The sequence below is a fragment of the Kwoniella shandongensis genome, chromosome 11 (assembly GCF_008629635.2).
Source record: "Kwoniella shandongensis chromosome 11, complete sequence".
Taxonomy (NCBI): Eukaryota; Fungi; Basidiomycota; class Tremellomycetes; order Tremellales; family Cryptococcaceae; genus Kwoniella; species Kwoniella shandongensis.
In genome coordinates, this window is record NC_089297.1 from 1,160,464 (window position 1) to 1,174,009 (window position 13,546).

The 13,546-nt window shown below is 49.7% G+C and overlaps 4 protein-coding genes across 4 annotated transcripts; 2 read left to right on the forward strand and 2 right to left on the reverse strand.

The window, feature by feature from the left end:
• Window positions 1-48: 48 nt before the first annotated feature.
• Window positions 49-2,184, forward strand: CI109_106287 (uncharacterized protein; the record flags this gene model as incomplete). The annotated part of the gene is made up of 7 exons (XM_032007850.1): window positions 49-435; window positions 547-684; window positions 747-832; window positions 893-1,364; window positions 1,429-1,816; window positions 1,880-2,013; window positions 2,071-2,184. The coding sequence occupies 7 exons, from the start codon at window positions 49-51 to the stop codon at window positions 2,182-2,184; spliced, it is 1,719 nt and encodes a 572-aa protein (XP_031857859.1).
• Window positions 2,185-2,475: 291 nt separating this feature from the next.
• CI109_106288 (uncharacterized protein) lies at window positions 2,476-5,105 on the reverse strand (the record flags this gene model as incomplete). Its single annotated transcript, XM_032007851.2, has 15 exons — window positions 2,476-2,642; window positions 2,721-2,772; window positions 2,838-2,953; window positions 3,015-3,239; window positions 3,334-3,460; window positions 3,535-3,578; window positions 3,639-3,706; window positions 3,765-3,844; window positions 3,912-3,974; window positions 4,100-4,148; window positions 4,224-4,376; window positions 4,458-4,542; window positions 4,624-4,658; window positions 4,720-4,772; window positions 4,839-5,105. 15 exons carry the CDS (start codon window positions 5,103-5,105, stop codon window positions 2,476-2,478), a joined length of 1,584 nt encoding a protein of 527 aa, XP_031857860.2.
• Window positions 5,106-5,745: 640 nt separating this feature from the next.
• CI109_106289 (uncharacterized protein) lies at window positions 5,746-8,597 on the reverse strand (the record flags this gene model as incomplete). The annotated part of the gene is made up of 17 exons (XM_065967810.1): window positions 5,746-5,935; window positions 5,985-6,060; window positions 6,127-6,197; window positions 6,250-6,281; window positions 6,337-6,459; window positions 6,530-6,767; window positions 6,819-6,895; window positions 6,947-7,061; window positions 7,114-7,257; window positions 7,316-7,344; window positions 7,403-7,757; window positions 7,819-8,049; window positions 8,117-8,186; window positions 8,248-8,317; window positions 8,388-8,424; window positions 8,486-8,498; window positions 8,561-8,597. The coding sequence occupies 17 exons, from the start codon at window positions 8,595-8,597 to the stop codon at window positions 5,746-5,748; spliced, it is 1,908 nt and encodes a 635-aa protein (XP_065823882.1).
• Window positions 8,598-8,939: 342 nt separating this feature from the next.
• Window positions 8,940-13,538, forward strand: CI109_106290 (uncharacterized protein; the record flags this gene model as incomplete). The annotated part of the gene is made up of 12 exons (XM_032007854.1): window positions 8,940-9,008; window positions 9,068-9,326; window positions 9,400-9,419; window positions 9,486-9,752; window positions 9,826-10,000; window positions 10,079-10,442; window positions 10,500-10,616; window positions 11,683-12,120; window positions 12,178-12,580; window positions 12,630-12,658; window positions 12,712-12,980; window positions 13,033-13,538. The coding sequence occupies 12 exons, from the start codon at window positions 8,940-8,942 to the stop codon at window positions 13,536-13,538; spliced, it is 2,916 nt and encodes a 971-aa protein (XP_031857863.1).
• Between the last annotated feature and the right edge of the window lie 8 nt (window positions 13,539-13,546).

Consider the following 13,546-nt stretch of genomic DNA (forward strand, 5'->3'; position numbering starts at 1 on the left):
GACACCACGCGACGACAACGACAACAACAACCACAATTACAACCAAAGATGGTGGTAGAAAATTATCCTGATCAGAAAGATGGTGAAAAGTCAACAAAACCTTCACTAGCATCAGACAAAGACACATCCTCTTTAGATCGCGACAACGACAACGAATACATCATTAACAACAACAACGAGTCACCTAGCGATCTAGAGGGACATCATCGTGAAGTCGACCAATTCGGCATTGGCGGAATCGGAAAGACTCAACGAAGACTTTCCGCTCGTCATGTTACGTTCATCGGAATAGGTGGAGGGATTGGGACAGGTCTGTTTATCGGAACAGGTTCAGCGTTGGCGAAAGCTGGACCGGGAGGTCTGATTCTGGCTTATGTTGTGGTGGCCGTCATCATCTGGTGTGTCATGGAGTGTCTAGGAGAGATGGCAACTTTGGTAAGTAGCGCGATAGCCATCCTGTTCACAATCATCAGAGCCTCTCGTTGCGGTTCTCCACTTCGGACCATCAGACAAGATGCGGTAGAATTGACACTCGCACCCTCGCAGATCCCACAAGCCGGTACCTTCCCTCATTACGCCTCACGTTTCATCGATCCTGCCGCTGGATTCACCCTTGCCATCTCATATGGATACTGTTACACCATCGCTATCGCAAGTGAAGTATCAGCGGCAGCTGTGGTAGTGGTGAGTTCAGCCTACATTGCTTCGACAGACTTGACCTCAACTGACCTTTCTTGACGACTTAGTCGTACTGGACCGACATCACGCCTGCTGTGGTCATCACCGTTGGTCTCGGTCTGATTTTCATCGTCAACATGCTGAACGTCAAGATGTACGTGTCAATTATACCCGTAGCAATCAAGTCGAGGCTGACTTTTGTTCATGGAATTAGCTTTGGCGAGACCGAGGTAGCTACAGCGTCAATCAAAGTGATCTGTTTCGTCGGACTTATCATCGTCTCTCTCGTCATCACACTCGGTGGAGCCCCTAATCACGACCGAATCGGATTCCGATACTTCCACAACCCTGGTGCATTCACAGAATACAACGGTATCAAGGGGTCGTTGGGCCATTTCCTCGGTTTCTTGAGCGCCTTGATCAACGCTTCGTTCTCCTTCATCGGTGTTGAGACGGTCGTCATTGCCGCGGGAGAAACTGTCAACCCGACTCGTATGATCCCCAAAGCGACACAAAGAGTCACTTATCGAATCGTCATCTTCTACTTGGTCGGAGCGGTCTTGATCGGTATGATCATACCTTATAACGATGCTAGATTGTCTTCTGGATCAGGGAACGCCAATTCGTCACCTTGGGTGTTGGCTATCAAGAATGCAGGAATTCCAGTTCTTCCTTCCATCGTCAACGTGAGTACTCAGGATCTGGATCGAGACCCTCAACGCGTCCCAACTAACTTTCTCGTTCTTTCAGGCCGCCATTCTCACTTCAGCATGGTCAGCCGGTAACTCGTACTGTTATATTGGAGCGCGTATCATTGTAGCCATGGCCGTCGATAGACAACTCCCCTCATTCTTCGCCAAAGTTAACCGACAAGGTGTCCCATATTACGCCGTCATCGCCTCCTTCGCATTCGGTCCTCTCGCCTATCTCTCTCTCGGATCAGGCGGTGCTGCCCAAGCATTCAGCTGGATCTTGTCCCTCTCAACCGTGGCGGGATTGTTGGCTTGGATGACGTTGTGTATCTGTTTCATCAGATTCCATGCCGCTTGTAGAGCCCAAGGTGTGGATAGGAAAGGGCTGCCATATACAGGGAGATTCCAACCTTATGCCGCTTGGGTCGGTGCTATCGGTTCTCTGAGTGAGTGAATGAGCCTGGCTCAACATCCAAGAGGCCCTCCTAATACTTGCTTGTCTCATGTAGTCATCACCATCTTCTCTGGATTCAGCGTCTTCCTCAAGGGTAACTGGAGCACCGCCGATTTTATCGCCAATTACATCGGTATCCCAATCTTCATCGTCCCATTCGTTTGCTGGAAGATCTTCAAGCGAACAAGTGTAAGTTGCTCCTCTTCTCTTCCCAAAAGCACGAGCTGATGTCAGTCTTCCGCACAGTTCCGTCGTGCATCAGAGATCGATCTGTGGTCAGGTCGATTCGACCCGTCCGAAGCACCAGAATATAAAGAACCTACAACTTGGTGGGGTAAATTCATAGATTGGCTCTTCTAGATTTGATATTTGATACAGGGAGGGTGGTAGATTAGATATAGATGTATGACATTGTTTCACCACACAAAATACAATCAAGAAACAACGTGAGAGAAAGAGCGATAACTACTGTCAAGATTATTCAACAACGATTTAACTACCTACTTCCGACGTCTTTCTGTATCAGATCCTCGAACCTTTTCCTGTCAACGTCCGACCCGCCAGCCTTTCATCTTTCACTTGTGGATCACACCGAGCTCCATATCCGATCCTTCCTTCTAGACCGTTTTCACCTCGCTGCTATCCACCCCGTTACTTCACCTGCACCACACCTTCCGCGGTACGAACGGTCGATAACGTCGGACCGTGATAATGTTTCCTCGCGCTGACAGCGTACCATAACGCAGCGATGAATGAGAATCCGGCGAAAACGACACTAGCGTAGTTCATTGACTGGGGTGTGACAGGAATAGCGGTGGCTACGAGGGTGGAAGAGGTTTCGTGTTGTCGTTAGCGTTCAAGGCAAAAGGGATTTAAGATGCTGGCAGATCACTCACGCATACAGAAGAGGATAATGGAGAAAGAGATCCAGACGACAGTGATGGTGTTCTACGACCGACAATGTCAGTCTATACCTGACACTCACAGGGAACATGAATGATCAAGCTACTCACAATGATGAAACCAAATCTGCCAAGCGAGTAAGGTGCATTTTTGACCGCAGCTCGTTTTCTCAACAACGAACATAGCACAGGGAAGGCATACGAGCAACCAAGACAGATCGTTGCAACTACACTCGAACCTCATCAGCTGCCTATGCTAATCGTATCAAAAAGAAGTGATACACTTACCACCTGTGAAAGCATTGAAAGCGGCACTCGAACCGAGATAGATCAAACCCAACAACGCGCAGACGACAGTCGAGAGGATCAACGAGTTTATCGGAATACCAAATCTGGGGTTGACAACTTTCCACCATTGAGAACCGGGGATACCACCGTCTCGTGAGAAAGCCCAAGTACATCGTGAAGCGGCTGTAAGGGATCCGATAGTTGCGAATACCCAAATACCGAGGACTAATGGACGGAAGAATCAGCTCAGTACAGGGGACCTTTCCCTTTCACCTTCCGCAATCAAGTGTCTATCACGGGATAACGAGCTGTCACTTACTGAGGAAAAGCAACCCCATCGCAGCGGACGCACTACCCGTGACGGTCTTGTACAGCAATGGCATCGGCTGCAGACTTGCAACAGCAAGCAGTGGTTCGATGGCAGGTAGAACAAAGTTGATGGGGAGCTAAAAACCACGATAGGCAATGGTGTCAGATTAGCAGCACGGGGGTAGGGGGTTAGGAGAGAAGAAGAACGTACGAGGTAGACGAGACCAGTCACAGCGGCAGCGGCCACTGAGAGGACTGAGATGACCAGGCATGTTAACATGGCTTCAAACTACAGCGACGGCAAGATGGACTAACCCATTGCCCTTGGCACCTCCCTTGCAGGCTCCTTGACTTCTTCACAAAGCGAAGCGACCATTCCGTACCTACACGAGTATCATCAGCCAAGTTCAAGTGTTGATTGGTGATTAAGATGTTTGTCACCCAGTAAGAGTATAGGCCGCCTGTAATAGTCCCACGAACCACGCCCACGCCGCTGGCCAACCAGAATTGGATGCGTCGAACTGCGTTGAGAGAACGATGCGAATCGATCAGATTACGCCTTAGGTCTGCAAGTGACACTGAACTCACGTGTGAAAAGGCGAATTTGCCAGAGTTACGAGTGTCCGCCATAGCGAGGAGGGTGATGATGATCTGTACCAACAGATTAGAAGACTGGTTGATTCAACTGGACGGTATCACTTACACTGTAAGATCGTCAGCGAAGATGCACAAGGAGTACACACACGAACAAGTGAATCGATTACTCACATCAAGACCGAAGCTCCAGTCCAATAGAGGCAGATGGTATTGAGCTTATCCAGATGTCTGCACAAAAACGGTCAGGGTATCAGCCCACTTGTATCTAAGCGTGCTAGCACATTCATATGAAGCATCACTCACTTTGCAAAGAAGATGTTGATCAATAGAGAACACAACAGTGCGGCCCAGTACACCAGACAAGTCTGCCACGGAGTAGGAACGTATTCCTCATGAAACAGGGTAGCGGCAGCCAGGATAAGTTGACTGCCTCCGAAGGTGATAGATGCGGTGACACTGCGTGGCGAGCGAGAGAGAGGGTATGATGTCAGCTCGTATATCTGGTCCATCTCATGGAGAGAACTAAGGTTTACTCACGTCCAGTTGCCGACGGTTCCAAGCCAGCCGGTAAGATAACTTGCGAACGCGCTGTATTTTGGGGTGGACAACATGGCCGACCAGTCTGTGTTTGATTCATACCGTTAGCGAGTGATGGGTGACAGGCATACAGCGGGAGACAATCTGAGGGACGCTGGATACTCACAATACACTCCTCCAGAGGTAGGAAAGACCGAACAGCTACGTTATGGACGACTCAGCGGGCCGCCCCAGCTTATCTTGGCCAGTACGAATCACTCACATCTCAGCCAGACTCGAAGCGATAGCCAGCGATACGAGCGACACGAAGACCCACTACGAACGGTGGCTTCTCGTCAGCCGATACCGATACCAAGTATTCGAAGAGGATTCACCACTCACTCCATAGAGGATGGTGACCGGTCCACCATCCGTCAAAGCCAAGTTCAAGGTCGTACTTGTCCCGAACGGAACTGCCATGATCGCAAAACTCAATCCGAGGACACTGACCATACCCAGATTTCTTTGCAATTCCTGCTTGTATCCCATCTCCTCGAGACGGTGAGCCGCCGCATCCGAGTTGAACAGCGTGTTGGAATTGGAAGCATCGTTGACACCTAGTTGATGTTCTTGCGCTATTATTCTTTTTTCAGTTGGTTTGTCCTCCATCTTGAAGTGATGCGTGACTGCAAGTGATGTCGAAGTCGAAGTTGAGTTCGATAACGGCGTGGGAGCGGATGTGACTGAAGATTGGTGAAATCGAGTGAAAGAGTGAGTTGTCGTGGTAGTAAAGAGGATAACAATGTTATTACATACATACAGAGCAGAGATAAGCAAAACGGCCTTCGTTCCCGCTAACTCTTGCCCAATAATAAAATAAACTTCACAGCCGAGGTACAGACAGTAGGCTCTACCGTCTAGCCTTTGTCTTCTCTCAATTGGTTGTGCAACGGGACCAAGTACAAGGACGTAGATACCTCAAACGTCATCATCATCAATTCAGGTGTTTGTTTTTGATTGGGGTTGTCTAAGCGAGATAAAAACTACCCCTTAGGCCCCGTTGTCGTCATCCTGGACTTTTTATCTCAAACGAAGCGAGAGCGAAAAGAGATGGGAGAGATAACGTTGTTTTGATGTGCCTCGTCCCCCTCGCCCCCCCCGTGAACTTCGGCTTGCCTTATCTGGGAAATTACCGTTGACACGTGTCATAATCAGGAACCTCATCTACTATTCACATCGCTATGATACAAAGGTCACCCCACGAATGTCCAGCTTAATACAACCAGCATGTACAAGTATCGACTCCACTTTACACCGAGTCGACAGCCTGAGGTTCTGCACGACCACCACTGCCACTACTTGTGCTCGGAACCGAGACTACTGTCCTAGGAGACGGGTTCAGGCTGGAAGAAGTGTTGGTCGTATTGGTAGTAGCCGTCGATGGTCTGATCTGGGGCTGCCATGCCCTGCATTCGTAAAGACCGTCAAGCTCGGCCGCACTGCTGAAATTAGCACCGACACGAACTGTCCAAATGATAACCAGCTTACAATAACGGGGAGTCCTGACACACAAAGGTAAGCGTTTGGATCAAGAAATCGATATCACGGTTCAGCGTTATAGCAGCTATAAAAAGCAAAGTATCTGTTAGCGCGATACCTTGTTGCACTGAGGAAGCCCGACGCAACGCACCTAAACTCTCGCCTTGGACCTCTAATCGTTTGACTTCGCGAATTAACATGTCGGCGGCAAGAATCCACATCCTGAGAAATGCAATTCAGTGGGATCCTCCGATAACGTCCAGAAATCGCTCACATATAGACCAGAAGAGACATCGACTGCATGCTCTGCATTTTCGGTCAGCGTGCCCAAGCCCATGCTCAAATTCTTTCAAAAACTCACCGTTGTCGAGCACAATCTAATCAGGTCAACAATGTGTCTGGCCTGATACAGTGCAGCGTCATTCGGTTCTTCGTATGAATTTGTGTCTGCATAGTACATCCTTGCTGCGGCAAGGAAGAAACGCTAATCATTCAGGATAATAGTCAGTACGATATGGTCTCCTTTCAGTAACGTATAAGAAACGGTCACATACAATGGTGAACGCAGACGAGTCGATGTCCAGGGTTCCATCCGCAGATAACTTTTGGCTTTTGAAATCAACCGGCAGTGTCTTGTCAAATCGGTCGAGGGCCGCTCCCAATTCCCGATCAGGAACAGAACAAACGCCGTTCATTGCAGAGAAGATCCAGCCAGGCGGCGACTTGTGGAACAGAGCGACGCTTTTCAGACTGGTCAATTGTAGCAGGACCGTGGTCTGGATCATGTAGCCGCTGCGTTGGGCCAAGTCAAATAAGGAGCCTTAAGCTATGAATCGCACTCACTAGGGCGTTTGTGGAGCGAGCTGTTCATCGGGGAATTTGAACATATCGGCAAGATAGCAGTCTGGCAAGTTTGAATCCTAGAACAGGTCGTCAGCATGTCAAATATGTATCACCACTAGTGGACGTACGTCGGTGTATGATGCCCAAGGTTTGGGAAGAGGAGTGAGGATTCTGGTTGGATCGATGTGCGGAGGGACACAAGTGGCTATGGATGCACTCATATCCAACATGGCAACGGACCAACTAAGGGGTTCATCAGCGATGGATAGAGTCAGACACAGCAGATCGCACTCACAACGCGTATATCCGATCTGCTAAGTCGACTTGATCGACGGGAAGGGGGCAAAGAGGCTTCCGCCGTAAAAGCATCCGCACGTTGTGCGCGGGCTCAACCAAGGTCGAGGATGGGATTTGGTCGAAGCAACACGATATGGCGATCCTGTCGTTTCGTTGACATCAGCTCTAGCTTGACAGTGAGTTAGCTGAGATCCACTCACCGACACACGGAAGCGGTAAGCAGGACCGCCTGTTTAGAAGGATCAGCTGTGGATCAAGCCCCAATTCGAAAAGACATTTGCACTCACTTCACCCTCCCTCAACTCCGTGAACAACCATTCCGCCATCAGTACAGCCGCTCTCATCAGGTCTAACATTCTCAATCGAAGCGTTCCGTTATCTCTCACTGCAGCCGAAAACGCCGCCTCGGCCTTGTTGTAGAAAGTTTCCGCTCGCGCTCGAACCGAAGGGATGGGGGAAGCACGAGTGACGGTCATGTACTGTGGTCCGTCAGGGGATGCCATGGCGAACGAACTTACTATTGCGTTGAGCAGAGCGGGATGCGGGCGTTCCAGCTCATCCGGAGATGCCAGCCGTTCATAGAACCGAGCTATATTCATCTCCAACCCGGAGAAAGGTCGATGAGTGAAGTACAGCCACAAACTGGTGCGAAAACCTCAGCGGCAGATCAAGTCGAGAGTTTTTTGCACAAGGAAACACTCACTATTGCTCTTGATCATACTCTGGTGCAGGAGCATCGACATTCGGTAGGTCCAACAGCCACGAAAAGTCAAGCTCGTCGAGGTGAGCGGGTAGAGGTTGGGCAGCTTCCGGCCCAGCGGACGGCTGGAATGACTGCACACCGGGATTTCGTGGGTTGTGATGAGAATAACGTTGATGGCCGTTCGCACTCGGAGTACATGTCGAGACAATATGATGAACAGGCGGCTCCTCGCTGCTGCATTGAACGTCAATTTTGACTTGCTTAGTAATCAAGATATCAAGATTATCATCCGACATACCTTACGCTCCGACTACTCTCCCCTATCCTTTCGTTCATCCTCTGCTCCATACGACGTTTTCGCGCGGACGCTACGACATCCTTTCTGATCAGCCATGTCCATAACGATAACAAGAAAAGATCACCACTCACGTTCCGGATAGGTGCAGGATCTTCCATGTTGCACGCAATTCAAGCATGCTGGTTTCTGCGCGGGACATCGCTACGACCACCACCCGACATCGCTCTTAGCATCAAAGTCGAACTGTATAGGATGAGATGGCATCACTCACCACCTTGCGTAACTTGCATTCTTCACAAGCGGAATTGCTGGAACCAATCAATCTCGGTCTTAGTTTTCGGTCATATGGAAATACATTTAACGACTTACCGCGCCAAGGGACCTGTACGGAATTCTGTCGTCAGCGCGGTTCCGGAGGCTTGACGGTGCAAGACCCTAACTTACGCTTGCCATGATTCAGCTGTACGTATGGCTGTATCATTGCAGTGACTTTGCGGGAAATGATTGATTGATGAGAAGAGAAGAAGCAAGGAAAGGAGAGCGAGTAATGTTAGAGAGAGGGAGAGAGAGAGTGGTGCTGTTGTTGATGAGTGATCGGTGCTGGGCCGAGGAGAACACGTGACAAACACGCGGCATGACCGAAGGGGCGGAATCAAATATCGACATACAAAGGATTGGTGATACCGAGGAGAAGAAGCAACAAAAGAGGATGAGACGGTCTTCAACCTACCTGGTTCAAATATAGTATACAGAAATGTAGAACACTTCGAAGAACATGTAGCTACTACACTCACACCCATTCTACTGACGATCATCACTGACCATGTCGCTATCGAAAAAGCAGCTAACTGTGCTTCTTACAGCGAGGATCGTGGAGCCGATAGGCTACACTGTGCGTCTGCCATCGTCTCGCCACTATTCGTACACTGATATCTCATCCACTGATGGCAGATCCTCTTACCCTTCGTCAACAACATAATGGAAGATCTCTTACCTAACGTTCCCAAAGAAGACATTGGCAAATATTCCGGTGCGATAGAGAGCGTTTGGGCGTTGTGCTCTATCATGTTTGTGTATCGATGGGGCAAATTGTCCGACAGGATTGGGAGGAAGCCTGTGATATTGGGAGGTCTGGCCGGTCTGACTTTCAGTCTACTGATGTTTGGACTGAGCAAGAGTTTCTGGTGGGCGATGGGTGCCAGAGCTCTAAGTAAGTCGTCTGCTGTACGCTATGTGCCATATCTCAACACTGACAATTGTTGACTTCTGTCACGGGTCATCAGGCGGTGTGCTGTGTGGTAATGTGCGATTCACTTGTGTTCAGTGTGATTCTTCAAAACTTATTGCTTACTAACGCTCGTCATACCAGTCATCCGTCTTGCGAGCCACGCTGGCTGAGATCACCGACCAGGAAGCCGAAGGATGGGTTTATCCCCTCTGGTCCATATTCTGGGACCTATCATGCGTTCTCGCCCCAGCAGTTGGTGCTCTGCTAGCGAATCCAGTGAAGCAATACCCCAAATCGTGGATTGGTCATGTCAATTTCTTTCGCAAGTTTCCTTACTTTCTGCCTTGTACGTTCGCGGCGGGATTTGCATTCTTATCAGCGTTCTTGGTGTTCCTTTTCCTGGAAGAGGTGAGACAGGGAACAATTTATACCTTAAAGTATTCGTTCAGGGGGTGAACAAGCTCACGGATCGCTCTCGCAGACCCTTCCGGCAAAGAGGAACGCAAACAACACTTCACCTACTACGCCTGACGAAAGGTCATCTCTGCTGTCGGAACAGAACGACGAGTCCAGCACATCAAACAACTCTACCTCTCATACATTCTGGGACTTGATCTCGATTAAGGCAGTACAGCAGACTCTCATCACACAGTTTTGTAGGTGTACATTTCTCTGTTCGACTACACTCCACCTTTGCATCCTCACAGCTCCCACTAATTGATCTTATCCCGCAGTAATCACTGTCGCGTCCAATTCATTCGACGCTGTGATTGTCCTTTTCTTCTATCCATCCCCGTCTCTTGGTGGTATCGGACTCGCACCACCTGGCATCGCTCTCATCTTTTTCATCAAGGGTGCAGTATCCATCGTACTCTCACTTTCCCTCTTCCCATTCGCTAAACGCAAGTTCGGCGTAAGAACCCTATTCCCCATCTTTGCAGGATGTTGGGTGGTCTCATACTCCATCCCGCCGATCATGAATGCTTTGGTGGTCGGATCACAGGGCGGACACTGGATCAAAGATGGCTCGCTAAGGGGATTATGGTTCCTCATGGTCCCTTTGCTTTTCTTCTACGTCGTCAGCGCTTTCTGTTTCCCGTGAGTATATCTATATGAGTTACCTACTATGATTGTACCATTGCTAACACTACTTAGGCTGAACATGATCGCAATCAACGAAGCTGCTCCTGATCCTGCCACACTCGGAGCAGTTAACGCCATCGGCTTGATCATGGGCGCACTGGGTCGGTCTATCGGACCAGCGACTGTCGGGTGAGTGTAAAGCAAAACGTACTGTGTGCTGCACCGAACGCTGATAGTCAAATCACACATTTGTATGTAGTAATCTGTACAGCATAAGTGCGAAGAAACATCTGCCAATCGTCTGGATAGTCTATGCACTGATATCAGTCTTGACTACTATCCAGACCACCAGAGTACAGAGGAAACCACCAATCAGCCTTGGTAATAATGGTGGCGAAGGCGGTGATGATAGGACCGAGGGATAATTTGATAGACTGTAACAACCTGTAGAGGAATCTGTTTGTGATGTGACACTTGTCGGGACTGATAGTTCACTACATACGAACTAATGTTTGGGTTTGATGCGAGACACCCCAATGAAATTCATCGATTCATCTGATGGCATCACGGAAGGGCGACACCAATGAACGCGGAAAACACTTCCGTCCGTTGCCAATAATCCGCTTATCCTTATTAACGCTACGCAGCGGGAAACAGTACGGGCAGAAGGACCCACGTTGTGCTTGCTATCCCACCCATCAACATTGAGTGAAGTACGCGATTGTTATGTTGTTATGGGAATCAGCACGCTGTTTTAGCAACTCCTCACCGGGAGAGATATGAAGATGAGCCTCGGTGATCCCGTATCATCCATCGGTGTTTCCGACGCTTCGCCTGGTGGAGGCAACGTCACTCCGTCCAACAATCAACAATCCACAATCATTCACTGTCTTTCCCATGACAACGTCTTAAATAGACAGTCGATCGCGTACCATGTCCTCATCGTCTTCTAGGGATGCGCATCATCATAGTGAGGGCCTGGAGTATCCCTGTTTGCGAGAGAGGCTATGCTTGCTGACCAGATACCTTCATCCCCGTTAGATTTTCGCAGGAGCCGCTCACCGCCGAACACCTCAAAGGTGTATAGAGCATGCCAAGACTGTGTTCGCTCCAAGACACGATGTGAGGATGTCACGACGAGAGGATGTTCGCGGTGTAGAAGGAGGGATAAGCCATGTACTTTAGCAGGAGTGGTAGGGGTAGATGGTGATACGGTGCGCGACCATCGGGCAGGACGGGATGCGCCACGACACAGGAGCGTCTCCTCTTCGATTCAAGATCGATACGAGATCCTCGCGCGAAGATTAGAACAAGTGGAAGCAGCATATGTTCAACTGGCATCTTCGACTACCATCTCTTCTTTGTCCAACAGCTTGACGGCAGAGACACTCCCCTTTCTGCCCTTCAACTCGACGTCGAGCTCACGAAGTGAGCTGTTCTCTAACACCATCCTGCCGTCCGCACATCCTCCTCTACCGAGAGAACGATCATCAAATGCTTCGACATATGATCGTGTCATCACGCTGCGATCTCGAGCACCCGATATGGACGGTTTTAAGAAACACCAAACGAGACATCCCGCGACTGTCCAATTTGGGGAACAGTCTATGTGCACTTTGGACCTGGAAGGGTTTCCCGATGTCGTAAAGAGGGGGAAGTTCACTTCCACACAGGTGGATATGTACTTTCAGTTGTGAGTTCGAAGTGACCAATCTCTCCAAAGAGTGTTCTTATCGATCTGTCGTGACAGGTTCAAACATCGCTTCTCCCTTATCGCTCCCTTGATCCCGTTCTTACTCACCTCCAGCCCTCTCCCTAAACACCCGTTCGTTATTGTCGCAGCTCTCGCTTTCATCCCCAACGTTATACCGCCCGATGACATCGGAATCATCGATGAAAGCATGATGTATGCTATGTCAGGCACCACAAGCGTGGACGTCATTCTGGCCCTTTATATTCTAAGCTTCGCCCCGTTCCAGGCAAGCAGCGAATGGCATATTCCTATCACGCCATTGAGATTGGTCTCATTGGCGTGGACGATGGGGAAAGATCTCGGTTTGGAGCTGAAGTGGAGAAGGGAGTTGGGTAACTCGCAAAGGGTCGAAGAGCTTTTGCTGCCATGGAACATGCCTCAGCTCGAGGAGCTAACACTGGTGAGCAACAGATGTCTCGGAGTCTCGCAACGGTGCTGATGAGTCACAGTGGGAGGCGGTCAAATCCCGTTATTGCATGTAAGTGGAGTCTGCCAGAGACGCTGCAGGGATAGAGGCTGACTCCTGCTCAGCCTTCAAATACAGTATGCTCGCTGCAACGATCTACCTCCTCTACTAGCCACCCATCTACCGCATCATCCGTCGGACTATGTACGCCAGTGTATCAATCATCTGCAGAGAGAAGCCGAAATGGTAGAAATTTGCAGAGATCTCGCGGAGGAGATAGCAATCGTCGAGGCGGACACAATGCGACAATGGCCAAATATGACACCTCTAGTTGTGAAGTGGGAGGCAATGGAGAACGAGATGAGATCTTTGAGAATGAAGAGCAAAGGCGACCGTGAGTAGATCGGAGACGTCTCCCGTTGACATTGTAGTCTTTTTCACCGCAGAGACATATACCCTCCCATCAGCTCTCGCCTTACGACTTATGCTCTTCTCCCTTTGTCCGCCTGGTCCCATCAACCCCGACATATCCCTTCAAAGTCACAGTCTCGGAGCTGGTGTCTGGATCCGGTCCGCTCAGTCGGTGCTGTACGAGTTCCTTTCCATACTCTACTTGGCCAGCAACGGCGAAGATCCGCCCTCCGCGCTGCCCTCGTGTGTGACACTTGTCATGGCTGTGTGCATCTCGATCATGCGACGGGTATTGGTCGTGACACAGAGGGCGCCATATACAATTTTCGACGAGCAGCAACTAGAAAAGGCTGAGCGATACTTGGGATCGTTGGAAGGGTATCCCAGGAGAGCAATGAAGGAGATGTGGGGATACCTGTACGAATACAAAGATGCTGGAGAGGGAGAAAGTGAGCCAGGGATAGGGGAATTCGAGTTTGACTTTTTCGACTGGGATATGCTATTCCCTGCGTCCAACGTTGGAGAGACTTTACCTCAATGAGGGACAAA